We start from the raw sequence: 18,740 nt of genomic DNA, 5'->3' as shown, positions 1-18,740 counted from the left end.
TTAGCCTAGAGTTCTGAATTACCAATACAGTGACATTACTGCGACATCACTACTTGCACGCACACACATGCACCACACACCCAGGGAAGAAGGATTTCAGTTCAGCTGCTTTCTCTCTGACAAGATATCATCAGTAGAATGTCAGAAGGTTACCTCTTCATTTTTTTTGGTGTTCACTACTATATTGCCCAAGAAGCAGCTGTCCTTTGGAGCTGCATAGCGCTACACATCCCAGGGAGAATGTGTGGAAAATCAAGTCCTGCTATTGCCCAAGCCATCACAAAATGTTTACAGAAGCACTTCAAAACTCCCTAAATTACCAGACGTTTACAACCAAGTTGGCAGAAAGCATAGGCAGGAACCAGGTTTTTGTACTTAACGATCATTATTTATTACAAATCAACAGTTTCTAGCTACATGTAAACACTTACGAACATATAGTCTGCAAGTTAAAACACTAATCCCTTTATAAAGCTGCGCCTGCACATATATGATTTGGAGGTGCCGGTATTGGACTGAGGTGGACAAAGTTAAAATTACGCAACTGGCTTATTTGGAAGCACTAGACTTTGAGGCATCTGATGAAGAGGCAGTGCCTCGAAAGCTAGTGCTTCCAAATAAACCTGTTGGACTATAACCTGGTATTGTGTGATTTTTTAACCCTGCACATATGGACCGACTTACAAAGAATCAGAACAGGAGTGTAATGGACAGAGGGACAGACTGAGGAAAGCAGTTCAATAATCCTTATCTTCAGGGTTCACTGAGGTGTTTCCTTTGGTTGTCAGGCCCTGCTGCTGCTCCTTGATCTTTCTTCCCCAGGTATTTTCACTGGCTTGCAAGAGGTACGTGATGACTGGCTCACGTTTATAAAGTCTCAGACTTATTAACAGCAATAGCGTGGATCAACTGAGGGAAAGGAAAATGGCTTTCTTCTGGCTTCATTGTATTTTGTTAACTGCAGAGAAAAGGGCAGCGCCTTTCTTTTCAGAGGTCCAATGTTTTCTGCCAAAATAATCACACCCATAAGCTGGTCATCTACCTGGGAGCCAATCACATCACTGTTGTCAGGAGAAAGGTTTTTGTCATCAACTAACTGGTCACCATTCCCAGATCAATCAGCTCATCTGCAACTAGACTTTCCCCACTGCTTGAGGATATCAGGTAACTTGCTTTTTAAAAGTGTAGTAATCCTTTCCACGTCTTCTTTTAATTAATGAGCAGTCCTTTTCCCAATTTCAGTCATAATCAAAAGTACAGGCTTTTTTAAAAATGGTATTTATAAATACCAACCCAGTGCTCACCCTCTAAGACAATGACATACATTTTTCAGGTGTTCCACAGGAATTTTGAAGATCAGTGTCCCAATTAAAGGAAATGTGTGTGTGGAGGCGGGGGGGAGAACTGGCAGCATGTGAGGGGAAAGAGTTAAATGCTCATTAAATTTAAATGGTTCCTCGTTAATGATTCAAACAGTCATGATGAGAAATGTTGAGCAGAATTCATTCTCTGAATTCTAATGTTCATGTGCAAAGGGGATAGGTCATGGTGGCATCACATGACAGAGAACTTGAGCTTGAGTCTTTAGGGTTCCAGGATTTCTTTGCATTCACTTGTGGGACATAGGCATCACTGACTGGCCAGCATTTATTGCCCATCCCTAGTTGCCCTTGAGAAGGCGCTTCATCTTTTTGAACTGCTGCAGTTAGACAAGCAATGCCCTGAGGGAGGGAATTTCCAGGATTCTGACACAGCGACAGTGAAGGAATAGCAATATATTTCCAAGTCAGGACCCTGAGTGGCTGGAGGGGAACTTGTAGGTAATGATGTTCCCATGGGTCTGCTGGGCTTGTCCTTCTAAATAGAAATGGTCATGGAAGCTGCTATGGATTTTTGGTGATTTATTTTCTATCCATTCAAGGGAAATGGGCAGTCTAGCTAGACTAGCACTCATTGCCTGTACCTTAAACAGGAGATGGCGAGCTGCCTTCTTGACCTTCTGGAGGTCTACTTGGTGTGGTTATACACATAATACTATTGGAGAGGGAGTTCTAGATCTCTGATCCATTGACAATGAAAGATCATGATATTGTTCCAGATCAAGATGGTGAGTAGCTTTAGAATTAGAATCCCTACAATGTGGAAACAGGCCCTTCGGCCCAAGTCCATACCAACCCTCCGAAGAGTATCCCACTCAGATCCATTCCCCTACATTTACCCCAGACTCATGCACCTAACCTACCCATCCCGGAACACTATGGACTATGGACAATTTAGCACGGCCAATTCACCTGACCTGCACATCTTTGGATTGTGGGAGGAAACTGGAGCACTCAGAGGAAATCCACGCAGATACGGGGAGAATTGAGCAAGCTCCACACAGACAGTTGCCCGAGGCTGGAATCGAACCCGGGTTTCCCTGGAGCTGAGAGGCAGCAGTGCTAACCACCGAGCCACCATCTCGCCCTTGGGAGGGTGCGTGGAAGGGAGCTTGAAGGTGGTGGTGTTCCATGTGTCTGCTGCCAATGTCCTTCTACATGGTACAGACTGAATTTGGAAGGTGTTGGCTTGGTGAATTTCTTCAAAGCATTGTTTACCAGGGCACAGGGAGAGTGAATGTTTGCAGATGTGGTGCTAATCATGCAGGCTGCTTTATTCCGATGGTGTCAAGGATCTTCAGTGTTGCTAGAGTGCTATTATATTTTCTCTTGATCCTAAACAATTATCAGCAAAAGGGGCAAGCATAGTGGTCAGCAATTTAGTGATAAGAACGAACGAGGCTTGAGGCAAGAGAAAGATGCACTTTCTAAGCTTGGTTGGAGCAACCTATGTCACAGATGATTGAAAGACCTGAATTTTAGCAACAAAGAAGACCAAGAACTTAGCAAACCTCTTGCTGGAAATGAGGATGGGGAAGGCAGGAGTGAGGAACAGCCCTTCCAAAGGGAATTAACTTGTGCTAAGAAATAGACAAAAAAAGTCAACAATGGGTATATAGCACACCAAGCTGTTTTTTGTTTTACTTTTATCCACAATACTGACTCCAAACACAGCACTGCAATTCAGGACCACAATGGAAATAGTTCCGTCCTGATCATGACGCCACAACAAAATTGTCCTGGACTTGCTAATGTAAGCTTGATGAGTAAGAAACCGTCTTTCCCACAGTCAGAGCAGGGGTGCAGCACGACCCCGGTATGCACTCACTAGTGGCTCAGGAGGGTGGATGCCTGATTGAATCTCTTTCCACACACTGAGGCTGGGACTGGCTGTCCTCAGTGTGAACTCGCTGGTGCACAACGAGGTTCGATAACCTTCTGAATCCAACCTTGCAGTGAGAGCACCTGAACGGTCTCTCACCCGTGTGAACACGTTGATGGACCCTTAGTTCCCCGCAACTCTTAAAGCACTTCCCGCAATCTGAACATTCAAAAGGCCTCTCGTCAGTGTGCACTCGCTGGTGTCTCGCCAGGCTGGATGAGTGACCAAACCCCTTCCCACACTTGGGGCAGATGAACGGTCTCTCGCCAGTGTGAATTCTTTGATGAATTAGCAGATGGGATGGGCAAGTGAATCCCTTCCCACACTCCAAGCAGGTGAAGGGCCTCTCCCCAGTATGAACTCGTTGGTGTATCACCAGTTGGAAAGACCGAAGAAATTCCTTCCCACACTCAGAGCAGGAGAACAGCTTCTCCCCAGTGTGAATTCGCTGGTGTACAGTGAGTTGAGATGATCGTCTGAACCCCCTCCCACACTGACAGCAGCTATAGGGTCTCTCGCCAGTGTGAACATATTGATGGGTCATCAGTTCCCCAGAACTTTTATAGCACTCCCCACAGTCAGAACACTTGAAAGGTCTCTTGTCAGTGTGGATCCGCTGGTGTCTCATCATGCTGGAAGACTGAGTAAATCCCTTCCCGCACTTGCAACATGTGAATGGCCTCTCTCCAGTGTGAGTACACTGGTGTGCCCTTAGTTGGGATGACTGAATGAATCCCTTCCCACACTCGGAACAGGAGAACGGCCTCTCCCCAGTGTGCACTCGCTGGTGTGGGCGCAGTTGGGATGAATCACTGAATTCCTTCCCACACTCGGAGCAGGAGAACGGCCTCTCCCCAGTGTGCAGTCGCTGGTGTCTCAGCAGGTTGGACGACTGAGTGAATTCCTTCCCACACTCTGAGCAGGAGAACGGCCTCTCTCCAGTGTGAACCCGCTGGTGGGTCAGCAGGTTGGAGAAGCAAGCAAACCCCTTCCCACACTTGGAGCAGGTGAATGGCTTCTCCCTGGTGTGAACCCGCTGGTGTGTCAGCAGATGGGATGAACAAGTGAATCCCTTCCCGCACTCGCAACATGTGAATGGCCTCTCTCCAGTGTGAGTACACTGATGTGCCCTTAGTTGGGACGACTGAATGAATCCCTTCCCACACTCGGAGCAGGAGAACGGCCTCTCCCCAGTGTGCACTCGCTGGTGTGCGCGCAGTTGGGACGAATCAGTGAATTCCTTCCCGCACTCTGAGCAGGAGAACGGCCTCTCTCCAGTGTGAACCCGCTGGTGGGTCAGCAGGTTGGATAAGCGAGCAAACCCCTTCCCACACTTGGAGCAGGTGAATGGCTTCTCCCTGGTGTGAACCCGCTGGTGTGTCAGCAGATGGGATGAACAAGTGAATCCCTTCCCACACTCCAAGCAGGTGAATGGCCTCTCCCTAGTGTGAACCCGCTGATGGGCCATTAACTGGGATGACCGAGTAAACCCTTTCCCACACTCCGAGCAGGTGAACGGCCTCTCACCGGTGTGCATCCGCTGGTGTGTCAACAGGTAGGATGACCGACTGAATTCCTTCCCGCAATCAGAGCAGGAAAAAGGCTTCTCCCCAGTGTGAACTCGCTGGTGTAAAGTGAGCTGAGATGATCCCCTGAAACCAGCCCCACAGCAAGAGCACTTCAACAATGCCTTGTCTGTGTGAGCTCGTTGATGGGACATTAGTTCCCCGGAACTTTTACAGCACTTCCCGCAGTCCATGCATTTAAAAGATCTATCATCTGTGTGAAGTTGCTGGTGTCTCGACAAGTTGGATGACTGAGCAAACTCTTTCCCACACATGGAGCAGCTGAAAGGCTTTGCCCCAGTGTGAACTCGCTGATGTGTCAACAATTTGTGCAACTGAGTGAATTTCTTCTCACAACTCGAGCAGGTGAACAGCTTCTCCCTGGTGTGAATTCCCCGGTGCATCAGTCGTTGGGACGACTGAGTGAAGCTCTTCCCACTCTCAGAGCAGGTGAACGGCCTTTCCCCAGTGTGAACCCGCTGGTGCGTCACCAAGTGCGATGAGGTGGTGAATCCCTTCCCGCACTTGGAGCACGTGAACGGCCTTTCCCCAGTGTGAACCCGCTGGTGCGCCACCAAGTGCGATGAGGTGATGAATCCCTTCTCGCACTTGGGGCAGGTGAATGGCCTCTCCCCAGTGTGACTGCGTCGATGGATTTCCAGCTCTGATGGATAACTAAATCCCTTCCCACAATCCCCACATTTCCATGGTTTCTGCCTACTGTGACTGCACTTATGTTCTGTCAGGTCAGATGACTGGCTGAAACCTTGTCCACACACAAGACACATGCACGGTTTCTCCCCACTCTGATCAGTACTGATTCCTTCCATGTTCAAAATCCGATGATATTCAGGTTGCAATGAATTGAGCTGCTCCATCCAATCCTGACGGGACGTTTGGTGTGTTTCATGACTACAAATCCACTCCTTCTCATACCCTGTGAAATCAGCGTAAAACAAAGAAACAGGAATGAAAGACAATCAAGAAAAAAACATCAAAGATGGGTTTTAAAACTGAGCTGAATCAGTCTGGTAAATTGTTGCACCAACCCTAGACCACGGAAGATGCTGGATTGTCATAAAAAGCCAGCTAGTTCACTAATGTCCATCATGAAGGCAACCCTGTCAATAGATCTGGGTCCACACAAGAACCAGGCTTCTGTGGGAAGAGAGAGGGGTAAGACAGTAATGAGTTCCAGATTGCCACTACCCTCTTTTTCCCCCCAAAATCCCCCCAAATCTCCTGTCTTTCACCTTAAAATTATGCCCCCTTGTTATTGACCCTTCAACTAACGGGAACAGTTGCTTTCTAACCACTCCATCCAAGCCCCCTCATTAGGTTTTGGTGTCATTTCTAGGCCACACTAGTTAAGGATGGCAGATTTCCTTCCCAGGATTCCCAGATGAGGTTTTATGACAATTGACATTGGTTACACAGGCACAATTTGGCTATTGGATTAGCCTTTTACTCCAGATGTGCACTGAATTCAGATTTTATCATCTTCCATAGTGCAGTTTGAACCCATGAATATTAGCCTCATGTTGCAGATTACTAGACCAGCGACATTATACCCCACCCCCCACCATCCCCCCCAACCCCCACAAAGCTCAATTGTTTTGCCAGGCAACCCAAGTTTTGGATTCATTAGCCATAATGTAAAAGTGGAAAAAATAGAGCTGAACTCCAGAAGTGGCGTGAAATGAATGCCCTTGAGTTAAAGGCCAAATATGGCATCAAAAACACAATTGAGGTCAATGGGAATCAGGAAGAAAACTCTCCACTGATTGCAGCCAACCCTACCGCAAAGAAGTACGGTTGGAGTTGTTGGAGGCATCTCAACCCTAGTTCATCACTGCTGGGAAAATGTCCAAGGCCCAAACCTTCAGCTACTTCAGCGATGACTTCCATTCCATCATAAGGTCAGCGTTGGGAATGTTCGCCGGTGACTGCGCAATACTCAGTGCCGACTGTAACTCCTCAGATATTTAAGAAGCCAGTGTTCATTTGTGGCAAGACCTAGACAAGATGCAAGAATAGTGAGAGTGAATGTGAAAAAGATGTTTCCAGTAGTAAGAGAGATTAGAACCTGAGTGCACAGCCTTGGAGTGAAGAGATGACACTTTAGAAAGGAGATAAGGAGGAATTTCTTCAGCCAGACAGTGATGAATCTGTGGAACTCATTGCCTCAAAAGGCCAGGTCCTTGAGTGTATTTAAGATTCTTGGTTAGTAAGGGGAGAAAGCAGGAGAATGAGGTTAAGAAACATATCGACCGTGATCAAATGGCAGAGAAAACTCAGTGAGCTAAATGGCCTAATTCTGCTCCTATATTTTATGGTCTCAGGATGCTAACTGGCAAGTGACACTCAAGTGCCACATAATGGCCAGTTCCAACAAATGACAAAGACCAAAGAAGAAAATTTACAGCCCAGGAACAGGCTCTCCTACCCTCCAAGCCTGTGCTGATCCAAATCAACTATCTAAACCTATCGCCCAATTCCTAAGGATCTGTATCCCTCCGCTCCCCACCTACTTGTGTATCTGTCCAGATGCACCTTAAATTAATCTACTGTACCTGCTTCTACTACCTCTGCTGCCAACACGTTCCAGGAACCTCCCTTCCTCTGTGTGAAGTACTTTCCGTGTGTATTCCCCTTAGCTTTCCTCCTCTCACCTTGAATGCGTGACCCTTGTTAGTGAATCCTTCAGCCTGGGAAAAAACTTATTTCTATCCACTCTATCTATACTCAGTCAGGTCCCCCCCCAATCTCCTTTTTTCTAACGAAAACAATCCTAACCTATTCGTCCACTCTTCATAGCTAGCACTTTCCATACCAGGCAACATCCTCAAAGACCTTCTCCGCACCCTCTCCAAAGTGTCCACAATTCAACTATCTGCTGTTGACAGTTAATAGCATTGCCATAACTGAACCCCTCCACCACCTCCAAGCAACATCCCAGGGTTAACACTGACCAGAAACTGAGCTGAACCAGCCATATCAATACTGTGGCTACACAAGAAAGTTAGAGACTGAGAATTCCGTCCTATTCCCCAACCCCGTCCACAATCTACAAGGCACAAGTCAAAAGTGTGATGCAATATTTTCCATTTGGCTGGATGAGTGCAGCTCCATTAACAATCAAGAAGCAGAACTCTATCCAATTGAGCACCAAGTGGGCTGCTTCAATCTTGATACATCAATCGAGGCATTCAAAAGGGAGTTTTGAGGAAATCACACTGGACTCAATACTTTTAACTGCTTTTTTTCTACAGATGCCAGACCTGCTGAGTCTGACTTGCATTCTCTATGTTTGTTTCAGATTTCACAATTTTCTTTTACCTTTATTCAAAGCAAAAATGGCCTTTAGTAAAGTGATATGCTCTTCTTGTCAGATGTGGGAGCTTAGGGAGAGTTTACATGTTACTGAGGATTATATCTGCAATAAATGCCATTGGTTATGAATCCTATCAGATTGAATGGAACAGTTGGAGCGACACTTACAGGCAATGAGGAACGTACAAGAGCAAGGGATATGATGGATAGCAGTTATATGAAGAGAGAAAAGTCGCAGATACAATCACATAGATGGGTTAACTCCAGGAAAGGTAAGAGAGGTAGGCAGGTAATGTAGGAATCTTCTATGGCTATTCCCATTTCAAACAAGTATGCTATTTTGGAAAACGTAGGGGTTGATGGATTCTCAGGGGAATGTAGCATGAACAGTCAAGTTTCTCGTATTGAGACTGGCTCTAATGCAACAAGGGGTTCGTCAGGTTCCAAGAGATGAATTGTGTTAATGGACTCTCTAGTCCGAGGGACAGACACATTTTACTGTGGCCAGCAGCGAAAAATCAGAATGGTGTTTTGCTCCCCTGGTGCCAGGATCAAGGAGGTCTCAGAGGGGGTGCTGGATGTTCTTACGGGGGAAAAGACAGCCCAGCAGGAGATCATTGTACACATTGCAACCAGCGATATAGGAAGATAAAAGATTACGAAGGGAGAATACAGAGAGTTAGACAGGAATTTAAAAAGGAGTTCCTCGAGAGTAGTAATACCTGGATTACTCCTGGTGCTACAAGCTAGTGAGGGTAGGAATAGGAGGATAAAGCAGATGAATGCATGGTTAAGGAGCTGGTGTATGGGAGAAGGATTCACATTTTTGGATCATTGGAATCTCTTTTGGGGTAGAAGTGACCTGTACAAGAAGGGCGGATTGCACCTAAATTGGAAGGGGACTAATATACTGACAGGGAGATTTGCTAGAGCTGCTCGGGAGAATTTAAGCTCGTAAGGTATGGGGGGGGGGGACGCAGGGAGATAGTGAGGAAAGAGATCAATTTGAGACTGGTACAGTTGAGAAAAGAAGCAACCAAACAGTCAGGGCAGGCAGGGACAAAGCAGGGAACAAGGTAGGACTGATAAATTAAACTGCATTTATTTCAATGCAAGGGGCCCAACAAGAAAGTCAGATGAACTCAGGGCATGGTTAGGAACATGGGACTGGGATATCATAGCAATTACAGATACTTAGCTCAGGAATGGACAGGACTAGCAGCTTAATATTCCAGGATACAAATGCTATAGGAAGGACAGAAAGGGAGATGAGAGAGGAGGGGGAATGTCGTATTTGATAAGGGATAGCATTACAGCTGTAATGAGGAAGGATATTCCCTGAAATACATGCAGGGAAGTTATTTGGGTGGAACTGAGAAATAAGAAAGGGATGATCACCTTATTGGGATTGTGTAGAGCTCCCCCCTCCCCCCCCCCCCCCCCCCCCCCGCCATCTCCCCCCACCAGGGCAATAAGTGATGGACAATCAAAGTTGGTTGTGAAACTTGAAAGGGTTCAAAACAGATCAACAAAGATGTTGCCAGGATTGGAGTTTGAGCTACTGGGAGATGCTGGGTAGACTGGGGCTGTTTTCTCTGGAGCATCAGAGGCTGCAGGAGAGGTTTATAAAACCATGATGGGCATGCATAAGGTAAATAGTCAAGGTCTTTTACCCGGAGTGGGGGTGTCTAAAACTAGAGGGTATAGGTTTAAGGCAAGAGGAGAAAGATTTAAAAGGGACCTAAGGGGAATTTTTTTCATGCAGAAAATGGTGCGTGCATGTAGTGAGCTGCCAGGGGAAGTGGTGGAGGCTGGTACAATTACAATATGTAAAAGACATCTCGACAGGTGTATGAATAGGAAGGGTTTAGAAGGATGGGCCAAGTGCTGGCAAATGGGACAAGATTAAAGGATATTTGGTCAAGATGGATGGGTTGAACTGAAGGGTCTGTTTCTGTGCTGAATATCTCTACGATTCTATGAACTTGCCAGCCATGTCCACATCTTATAAAAAGGATAAGGAAATAATAAATCCCTAGAACTACAGAGAACCGTCTGCAGGATTGTCTGGGATTTCTTTCATTGCCTTCCAGGTCCACCCAGCTGTACACTGCCCCCTACAAAGATGGCTCCAGCATATGCTCTCTTCAGCAAATCGCCCCTCACGAAAATGGCATGATTTGGAGATGCCGGTGTTGGACTGGGGTGTACAAAGTTAAAAATCACACAACACCAGGTTATAGTCCAACAGGTTTAATTGGAAGCACACTAGCTTTCGGAGCGTCACTCCTTCATCAGGTGATAGTGGAGGGCTCAATCCTAAACTCACAGAATTTATAGCAAAAATTTACAATGTGATGTAACTGAAATTATACATTGAAAAATCGATCGTCTGTTAAGCCTTTCATCTGTTAGAATACCGTGATAGTTTCACTTCTTTCATGTGTAAATCACAAAACCTTGTTTTAAGAAGTTGCATTCTCGGGTTATCTGTTAACAATGGTGATAGCTAGACAATATGTTGAAGGTGTTAGCCCCCCCCCCCCCCCACACACAAAAGAAGTTGCATCAAGATACTATTCAAAAGGGCCACAACACACTGCAATACACCAGAACTGCAAAAAGAGGAAGAACACCTATACAATGTATTCGCCAAAAACGGATACCCCTGCAATTTCATCAACAGATGCCTAAGGGAAAGACAACAGAATGAGGACATGCCGCAACCCAAAGGACTAGCCACACTACCATACAACAAGAGCATTTCCGAACTGACAGCCAGACTACTGCGACCACTAGGACTCATAACAGCACACAAACCAACAACCACTCTCAGACAACAACTCACCAGAACGAAGGACCCAATACCCAGCATGAGCAAAACCATTGTAGTGTACAAAATCCCATGCAAGGACTGTACAAAACACTACATAGGACAAACAGGAAGACAGCTAACGATCCGCATCCATGAACACCAACTAGCCACGAAACGACACAACCAGCTATCCTTAGTAGCCACACACGCAGATGACAAGCAACATGAATTTGACTGGGACAACACTACTATTATAGGACAAGCCAAACAGAGAACAGCCAGGAAATTCCTAGAGGCATGGCACTCATCCACAGATTCAATCAATAAGCACATCGACCTGGACCCAATATACCGGCCACTGCAGCGGACAGCTGGAACTGACAACCGGAAGCGACAGATTCAAACCACTACAAATGCCGGAGGAAAGATCACAGAAGCGCTTCACAGGAGGCTCCCAAGCACTGAGGATGTCACCTAGACAGGGGACGAAACGTCTGCAACACAAATTCCCAGCTCGGCGAACAGAACCACAACAACGAGCACCCGAGCTACAAATCTTCTCACAGACTTGGAAGATGAAAGGCTTAACAGACAATCGATTTTTCAATGTATAATTTCAGTTACATCACATTGTAAATTTTTGCTATAAATTCTGTTACAATTGAGCCCTCCACTATCACCAGATGAAGGAGCGTCGCTCTGAAAGCTAGTGCTTCCAATTAAACCTGTTGGACTATAACTTGGTGTTGTGTGATTTTTAACCATGAAAGAGGCGGTTGTTAGCCGGGGCCCTTCGAAAAGAGAAGCCCCGTCCGCTGCGGAGCGACACGGGAGTTTGTTACTCGGGGTTTGAAGCCACGTCGTGCCGTTTGGAGTCATCTCACCGAACACGCACCGCCACCTCCTTCGATCCCTTCCTGCCCCACTCACCTCGCCCGTCTCTGAAGTGCTCCGGCATTCAACATCACGGGCCCGAAACAGCTCGACAACCGGACTGCGGATCCTCCAGACCACAACCGCACTGCGGATTCCCCAGACCACAACCGCACTGCGGATCCTCCAGACCACAACCGCACTGCGGATTCCCCAGACCACAACCGCACTGCGGATTCCCCAGACCACAACCGCGCTGCGCACCCTCCAGACCACAACCGGACTGCGGATCCTCCAGACCACAACCGCACTGCGGATTCCCCAGACCACAACCGGACTGCGGATCGTCCAGACCACAACCGCACTGCGGACCCTCCAGATCACAACCGCACTGCGGATTCCCCAGAGCACAACCGGACTGCGGACCCTCCAGACCACAACCGCACTGCGGACCCTCCAGATCACAACCGCACTGCGGATTCCCCAGAGCACAACCGGACTGCGGACCCTCCAGACCACAACCGCACTGCGGACCCTCCAGATCACAACCGCACTGCGGATTCCCCAGAGCACAACCGCACTGCGGACCCTCCAGACCACAACCGCACTGCGGACCCTCCAGACCACAACCGGACTGCGGATTCCCCAGACCACAACCGCACTGCGGACCCTCCAGACCACAACCGGACTGCGGATTCCCCAGACCACAACCGCACTGCGGACCCTCCAGACCACAACCGCACTGCGGATTCCCCAGACCACAACCGCACTGCGGACCCTCCAGACCACAACCGCGCCAATCAGACGGTGGGGGCGTGTCTGGATCCAAGCAGTGGGCGTCACTGAGGGAGTGAGGACTGGAGGACCAACCCTCAAATGGCTCGTCCTCCAACCAATGGCGGTCAATGACGGGGCATGCCCGAAGGACAACCCAAGGGACTGGCCCTCCAACCATTGGGTGCTAATGAGGGGCGGGACTGGAGTTCCTACCTGCAAAAGGCTGGACCTCCAACCAATGGGATTCAATGAAGGGTGGATCCTTCTCATGGACTCAGGGCAGGTTAACTCTGCTGGTTGTATGTTCAATACCCGTACGTATGAAGAACTCTCCTTCTCAACCGGTCCCCTCTCCTGAGGCATGATGACCCTCAGGTTAAACCACAACTAGTGTTTTTTTCTAATGAGGGAGTAGCCCTATAGTCCGGTAAGACCATGGCTACTTTACCTCATGGACTGAAACCATTTGGAAACCAAATTGATCAAATCCCAGCAGAGAACTGGACCTTTCCCTTTGTGGTAATTGAGAGGGATGACCTATGTAGTCCAGAGTGTAGAAATGATAGGGGAGATGATATGGGCAAAATGCCACGTGATAATGGTGCACTGTACTCTTGACAGTAACTATACAGTAGGGTTGAGTGCAAAGGAAGATATAGTGGGATAATATAAAACCAAGAACTTAGAATTCAGGAAATCAAACAATGTTAGAGACAAAAAAAAAACTGCAGATGCTGGAATCCAAAATAGGCAGGAGGCTGGAAGAACACAGCAAGCCAGGCAGCATCAGGAGTTGGAGAAGTCGACATTTCGGGTGTAATCCCTCTTCCGGACCTTTAGAAATCAAACAAAAGCAGAAATTTCTGGAAAAACCCTGTGAGCCTGGCAGTATCTGTGGAGAGAAAGCAGAGTTAACATTACAAGTCCAGTGACTGGCTATAATCAGGAGGTATGCCCATCCTAATATGGGCTGAAGCCATCAGAAGGGCAATGATAGCTCAGCTGAGGAGTACATTTTTTTGCGATAGATGCTTAAAATAACATATTCTGGTGGCATCGACTTTTTAATTGCAATGAAACAGGATTAATTAATGATCTTGCAGAAAGCACTCCAGACAGCAGTGAAATGATGTGATTGAATTTTACGTCGAGTTAGAGAGAGAGATTAGTCTAAGACTAGTATTTTTAAATTAAATAACGGCAATTGTGATGATGTGAAAACAGCTAGCTAACATGAACTGGCAAATTAAGTTAACAAATAGACCAATAAAGGTGTTAGTTATAGACATGTAAGGGGATATTTCATAAGAAAAATTGCTATGATGAAAAAATACAAATGGATGACCTACCATTTGTGCTTAACTAAGAAATAGGTTAAACATAGTACCAGAGCAAACTAATTGCAGAAATGGGTGTCAGATCACAGGACTAGGCAGGATATAATTGACAGAATAAATAAACAATAGGTGCAGGAGTAGGCCATTCTGCCCTTCGAGCCTGCACCACCATTCAATATGATCATGGCTGATCATCCTTAATCAGTATGCTGTTCCTGCCTTATCTCCATAACCCTTGATTCCACAATCCTTGAGAGCTCTATCCAACTCTTTCTTAAATGAATCCAGAGACTGGGCATCCACTGCCCTCTGGGGCAGAGCAGAATAAATGACTAAAAGATTAATAAGGAGAAAACATTAAAAAAACTGAGTGCTTGCAATTGGTGGGTACAAATCAAATTTCGTTTGTAGTTGACATTAATTCACATTTTAATTGAAGTGTACAGTTTAACTTTTCAGGTGTTCTTTTATTCGTTCATTGGATCTGGTGAGGCCAGCATTTAATGTCCATCCAGAATCAATTGCATTGCTGTGGTTCTGGAGTCACCGATAGGCATGAACAGGTCAGGGTGGTTTCCTTCTTATAACGTAACTTATCTGGGTCGCAGAAAGAAGGATCGTTATGCATTTGAACATGTTAAAACGATATCTTCATAGAGATGGAGATAAGACGGGCAAGTATTTCAGATGGTAATAATAGTGGAGGATAACAATGACAGTAAAAGTGAAGTAGAAAAAGAGATAGACAGTTCTCAAAGTGAACCATCTACTCCTTGCCTGGGCAATGCTGGAAAAAAATGGGACAGCTGGATCGCATACTTTCATAGTTAAAAGAAGGACAACATGAAGATCTGGATGTTAAGACCAAAGAAAAAAGCTCAGGTGGAAACAGAGATTTAATACATGCTCGAACGTCATCTGATTGACTATAATCAAAGCAATTGGAGTTCACTGGTGGTGTTAATTCCGAAACTGGATTCTGCATAAATTGCGGAAAAGTAAATATATTAACTAGAACAAATTCACACCAAATTCTGGTCTTATTGATATATTTAGCAGTGCTTCATTTCTTTCTAATGTTTTCAATTAAATGGGTACCAGCAAGCTAAGAAGATATCAGCCTTTCGTGCTGTGTTTTGGAATGGAAAGTCAGGCCAGGACTTATACACTGAATGGTCAGGTCCTGGGAAATGTTGCTGAACAGAGAGACCTTGGAGTGCAAATTCATAGTTCCTTGAAAGTGGAGTCACAGGTAGTTAGAAGGCATTTGATTTGCTTGACTTTATTGGTCAATGCATTGAGTAAAGGAGTTGCAAGGTTATATTGCAGCTGTGCAGTGCATTGGTTCGAACACTTTTGGAATACTGCATGCAATTCTGTCTCCCTGCTATAGGAAAGATGTTATGAAACTTGAACGGATTCAGAAAAGACCTACAAGGATGTTGCCAGGGTTGGACAGTTTGTGCGAAAGGCACAGACAGAATAGTTGGCTTGTTATAAATCTCACCAAAAATGAATTTGCAAAACTGATGTTAATTTACCAAGGGCATTTTGTAGGGCAAGGGCAAATATTGCCAAGAACAAAAATGAAGGCTCTGATAGAATTTTCTATTCCTAAAACTAAGAGATTATTACATTTTTCGAAATGTGTTGGGTTTTATCGTAAATTCATGGCTAACTTCAACATAATATCTTAACATATTTGTTAGGGAAACAGGTCAAGGTTGTATGGGAACACTGTGGCAAGCAGGTCTTGACAAACAAAGTAATCTTAATAAATGACTCACTGTTAACTGCCCCTGACTTTACAAAACTATTTAAAATTGCAATTGATACTAGTGACTATGGAATAGTTACAGTGATGATGAATCAGCAGTAGAGAGAAGCCAGTCGATTCCTTTTCTAAGAAATTAAACTAATATCAGAAGTTTTTTTGGTGGTAGGGGTGAAATTTCAGATCATGTCTGCCCCCCCAATATTTTTTAAATTGCAAAGAAACACATATGTACTGATCATAATCTGCTGATGGTTTGCAGAGAAACTCAACACATGAAATGCAAGCATCTGCAGTCCTCACTTTCACTTTCATGAAATGCAAGACCATTCAGTTGGGAGTGTAATCTACCATTCAATGTAAAAATTGTTTGCATTGCTGTAAACGATAATTCAATAGCTGAAGCATTATCCAGTACATGAGTTGAACAGAAATAGCTTAAGAATTTGGAAAGTAAACAACAAGTAGGTATTGGAATCCGCTATAAAGAATAAAAAGAGGGTGAGTAAATGTAATTTTTGTGTTAACTGCATATGTTTTCTGGAAATGAAACATTTTAAAAAGTGCTTTTTATACGAGAAACTGAAATGAAGATTATCAAGAAAGTTTTGCAACTTTAAAATCAGGTATTGTTGAGGTGTGCAAATACCATGGTGTTTTCTTTGGAAGTAGTAAGAGAGAATTCTAGACTGAATGGTAATGAGGATTTTTTTTCAGCTCTTTTGAGGCAGGTTTGAATTAAGGCTGTAATGAGTGGACCTGGTGAAACCCAAACTGGACTCAGTGAACAGGCTAATGCTAAGCTAATGCTGCTCCACCGCACCGTCAATGATATCTCCCATCACTTTACTGATGATCAAAAGTAGATTGGTAGGACAGCAATTGGTTGAGTTGGATTTGTCCTGTGTTTTCTGCACAGGACATTTCTGGGCAATCTTTTACAATGTAGGGTAGATGCCAGTGTTGTTACTGCACTTGAGCAGCTTGGCTAGGAACACACAAGTGAAGCATGAGTCTTCAGCACCATTGCCAGAATGGTTTCACGGCCTAAAGCCTGTGCAGAATCCAGTGCCTGCAACTGTTCCTTGATCAGCTCCAAGTATTAGCACAGTGATTGTGCCACACAACACGCTGGAGGGTATCCTCGAAGTGAAGAGGGACATGAGGAATAGATTCTTCATGTTTAATATCTGGAATGCACTTTCAATCAAGGCATTATTACCTGAAAAGGTACAGGTAGAAAGCAGGAGAAAGGCACTAAGTGAAAGCTCACCTGGAGAGCAGATGAAGGCACAACGGACCAAATGGTCATCATCCGCGTGGTAACACTGCGAAAAACTGGAACTCGTGCTTGCACTTCCCATTCCTCAACTGACTCCAACATGTCCCGCACTGAGCATGCTCCACTCACAGCCCAGCACTGTCCAGTCACCAGGATTTCCTATAATGAGATGGAAGGACGTTGTGCTGCTTCTTTATTAGTGGGTAATCGCCCCAATTTAAAAGTGAGGAAAAGGGGAAATAAATTACAGGTCAATTAACATTTGAAAATGAGAAATTGCTAGTCACTGCTTCAGGTAGGACTCCTTCCCAAAAGTGGCAACAACACTCTCCCTATCCACTGAACATTCCTTCGACCACTTACCCACCCAATAGCTCCCAGTCTGGACTGATATTCAGCTCTCATTCTTTCTTTCTTTGGGATGGGATGTCTCATCTTTGCAGGCAAGAGGAGAATCGGAAACAGAGTTGATTGGAAATCTACTTTATTGAGACAAATTCAAGACAGGTTTATCTGCTTTCGAGTCATCTATAGTGACAAACAAGTGCAGCAATTTACAATTTAATGTGGAGTACATTATTCACATCGACAACTGGACAGGAGAGACACAAGGGTTTTTTTTTGCAGCTTTCACAGTCTCAATCTTTCCCCTTCATGCTTGTCTATCATTGGATCTTTATTTTCTGACTCTGATTTGTCACATTGGCTTTTACTTGAGAGGGTCTTCCGGTGGCCAGTCACAGTTCATGTGAGCAATAATCGCCTCACCGAATCACATGATATTCTGTGTATTCATCGTTGCTTTGCTTTCCTCTTATCTCAAGGCTGTTACATGCTGTTTTCAATCATTTCCCTGATGTCCCTGCATTCACTGACACAAGCAGCTTCAAGGCTCTACTTTTAATATTTTAGCCTCAGTCAGCTTTTTAATGCTCTACCTGGGCATCCTTTCTCCTAGGTTTTCCCTGTCTACTATACTGAAAGGTAAAGTCGCTATCATCTTCGAAGACCATAGGGCAGCTCTCACTGAAGAGACACAACTGGTGGAGTTTTAACCTGAAGGTCACCACACCTCAAGTGAAAAGAAGGGTGGAGAGGGAGGACCCTTCACGATAACCTCAGCAGGTTCAGGAATTGAACCCACGCTGTTCGTGTCACTGTGCATCGCAAACCAGCCGTTCAGCCAACTGAGCCATGCCTCTGTTTAGAAGGTCCACTGGAAGCCTGGGTTTCAGTGTCTACTTTCCAAACGTAGCCTTATCAGTCAATTACACACAACTTTTGTCATTCATGCTATGCAACCAGCTTTGTTCATTTGAACCTGGCCCAAATCAACATTTGGACAGTAACAGCATCCGAAAGACTTGAACCTCTCAAAAGGCACTGCAAATTATAAATCCATAAGCAAATCAGAATATTTTGAACTGACAGTGATCCACTCTAGTGTTGTACAATGACTGGTTTCACTTCCAATTTTAAAAATGGGGGGAAAAAAGAGTAAATTAACAGCAAACTATTCACCTGCAATAATGTGCTATTTTGTTTCCTTTAATTCATTCACATGATGTGGGCATCACTGGCCAGGCCAGCATTTATTACCCATACCTAATTGCCCAGAGGGCAGTTAAGAATCAACCACACCGGCTGTGGGTTTGGAGTTATGTGTAGGCCTGACAAGGTAAAGATCACCTTTCAGCCCTTCCAGCCCTTACTATTCATTATA

General features: G+C 45.3%; 1 protein-coding gene across 1 annotated transcript in view; it reads right to left on the bottom strand.

Moving 5' to 3' along the window:
* LOC122543480 (uncharacterized) overlaps window positions 1–12,568 on the bottom strand; it is a 159,058-nt gene extending 146,490 nt beyond the window's left edge. Inside the window, exons 1-3 of the mRNA XM_087974302.1 lie at window positions 11,905–12,568; window positions 6,707–6,842; window positions 3,361–5,763 (exon numbers count right to left, since the gene is read on the bottom strand). Coding sequence (XP_087830428.1) covers window positions 3,361–5,763; window positions 6,707–6,734 — 2,431 coding nt within the window. The 5' untranslated portion in view covers window positions 6,735–6,842; window positions 11,905–12,568. The remainder of the gene's footprint in view (window positions 1–3,360; window positions 5,764–6,706; window positions 6,843–11,904) is intronic.
* Between the last annotated feature and the right edge of the window lie 6,172 nt (window positions 12,569–18,740).

The sequence above is a fragment of the Chiloscyllium plagiosum genome, unplaced genomic scaffold (assembly GCF_037043375.1).
Source record: "Chiloscyllium plagiosum isolate Xiang-an unplaced genomic scaffold, Cpla_swu_hap1 HiC_scaffold_27, whole genome shotgun sequence".
NCBI lineage: Eukaryota > Metazoa > Chordata > Chondrichthyes > Orectolobiformes > Hemiscylliidae > Chiloscyllium > Chiloscyllium plagiosum.
Note: the sequence above shows the minus strand (reverse complement) of the source record. Positions and strands in the feature narration are given on the sequence as shown.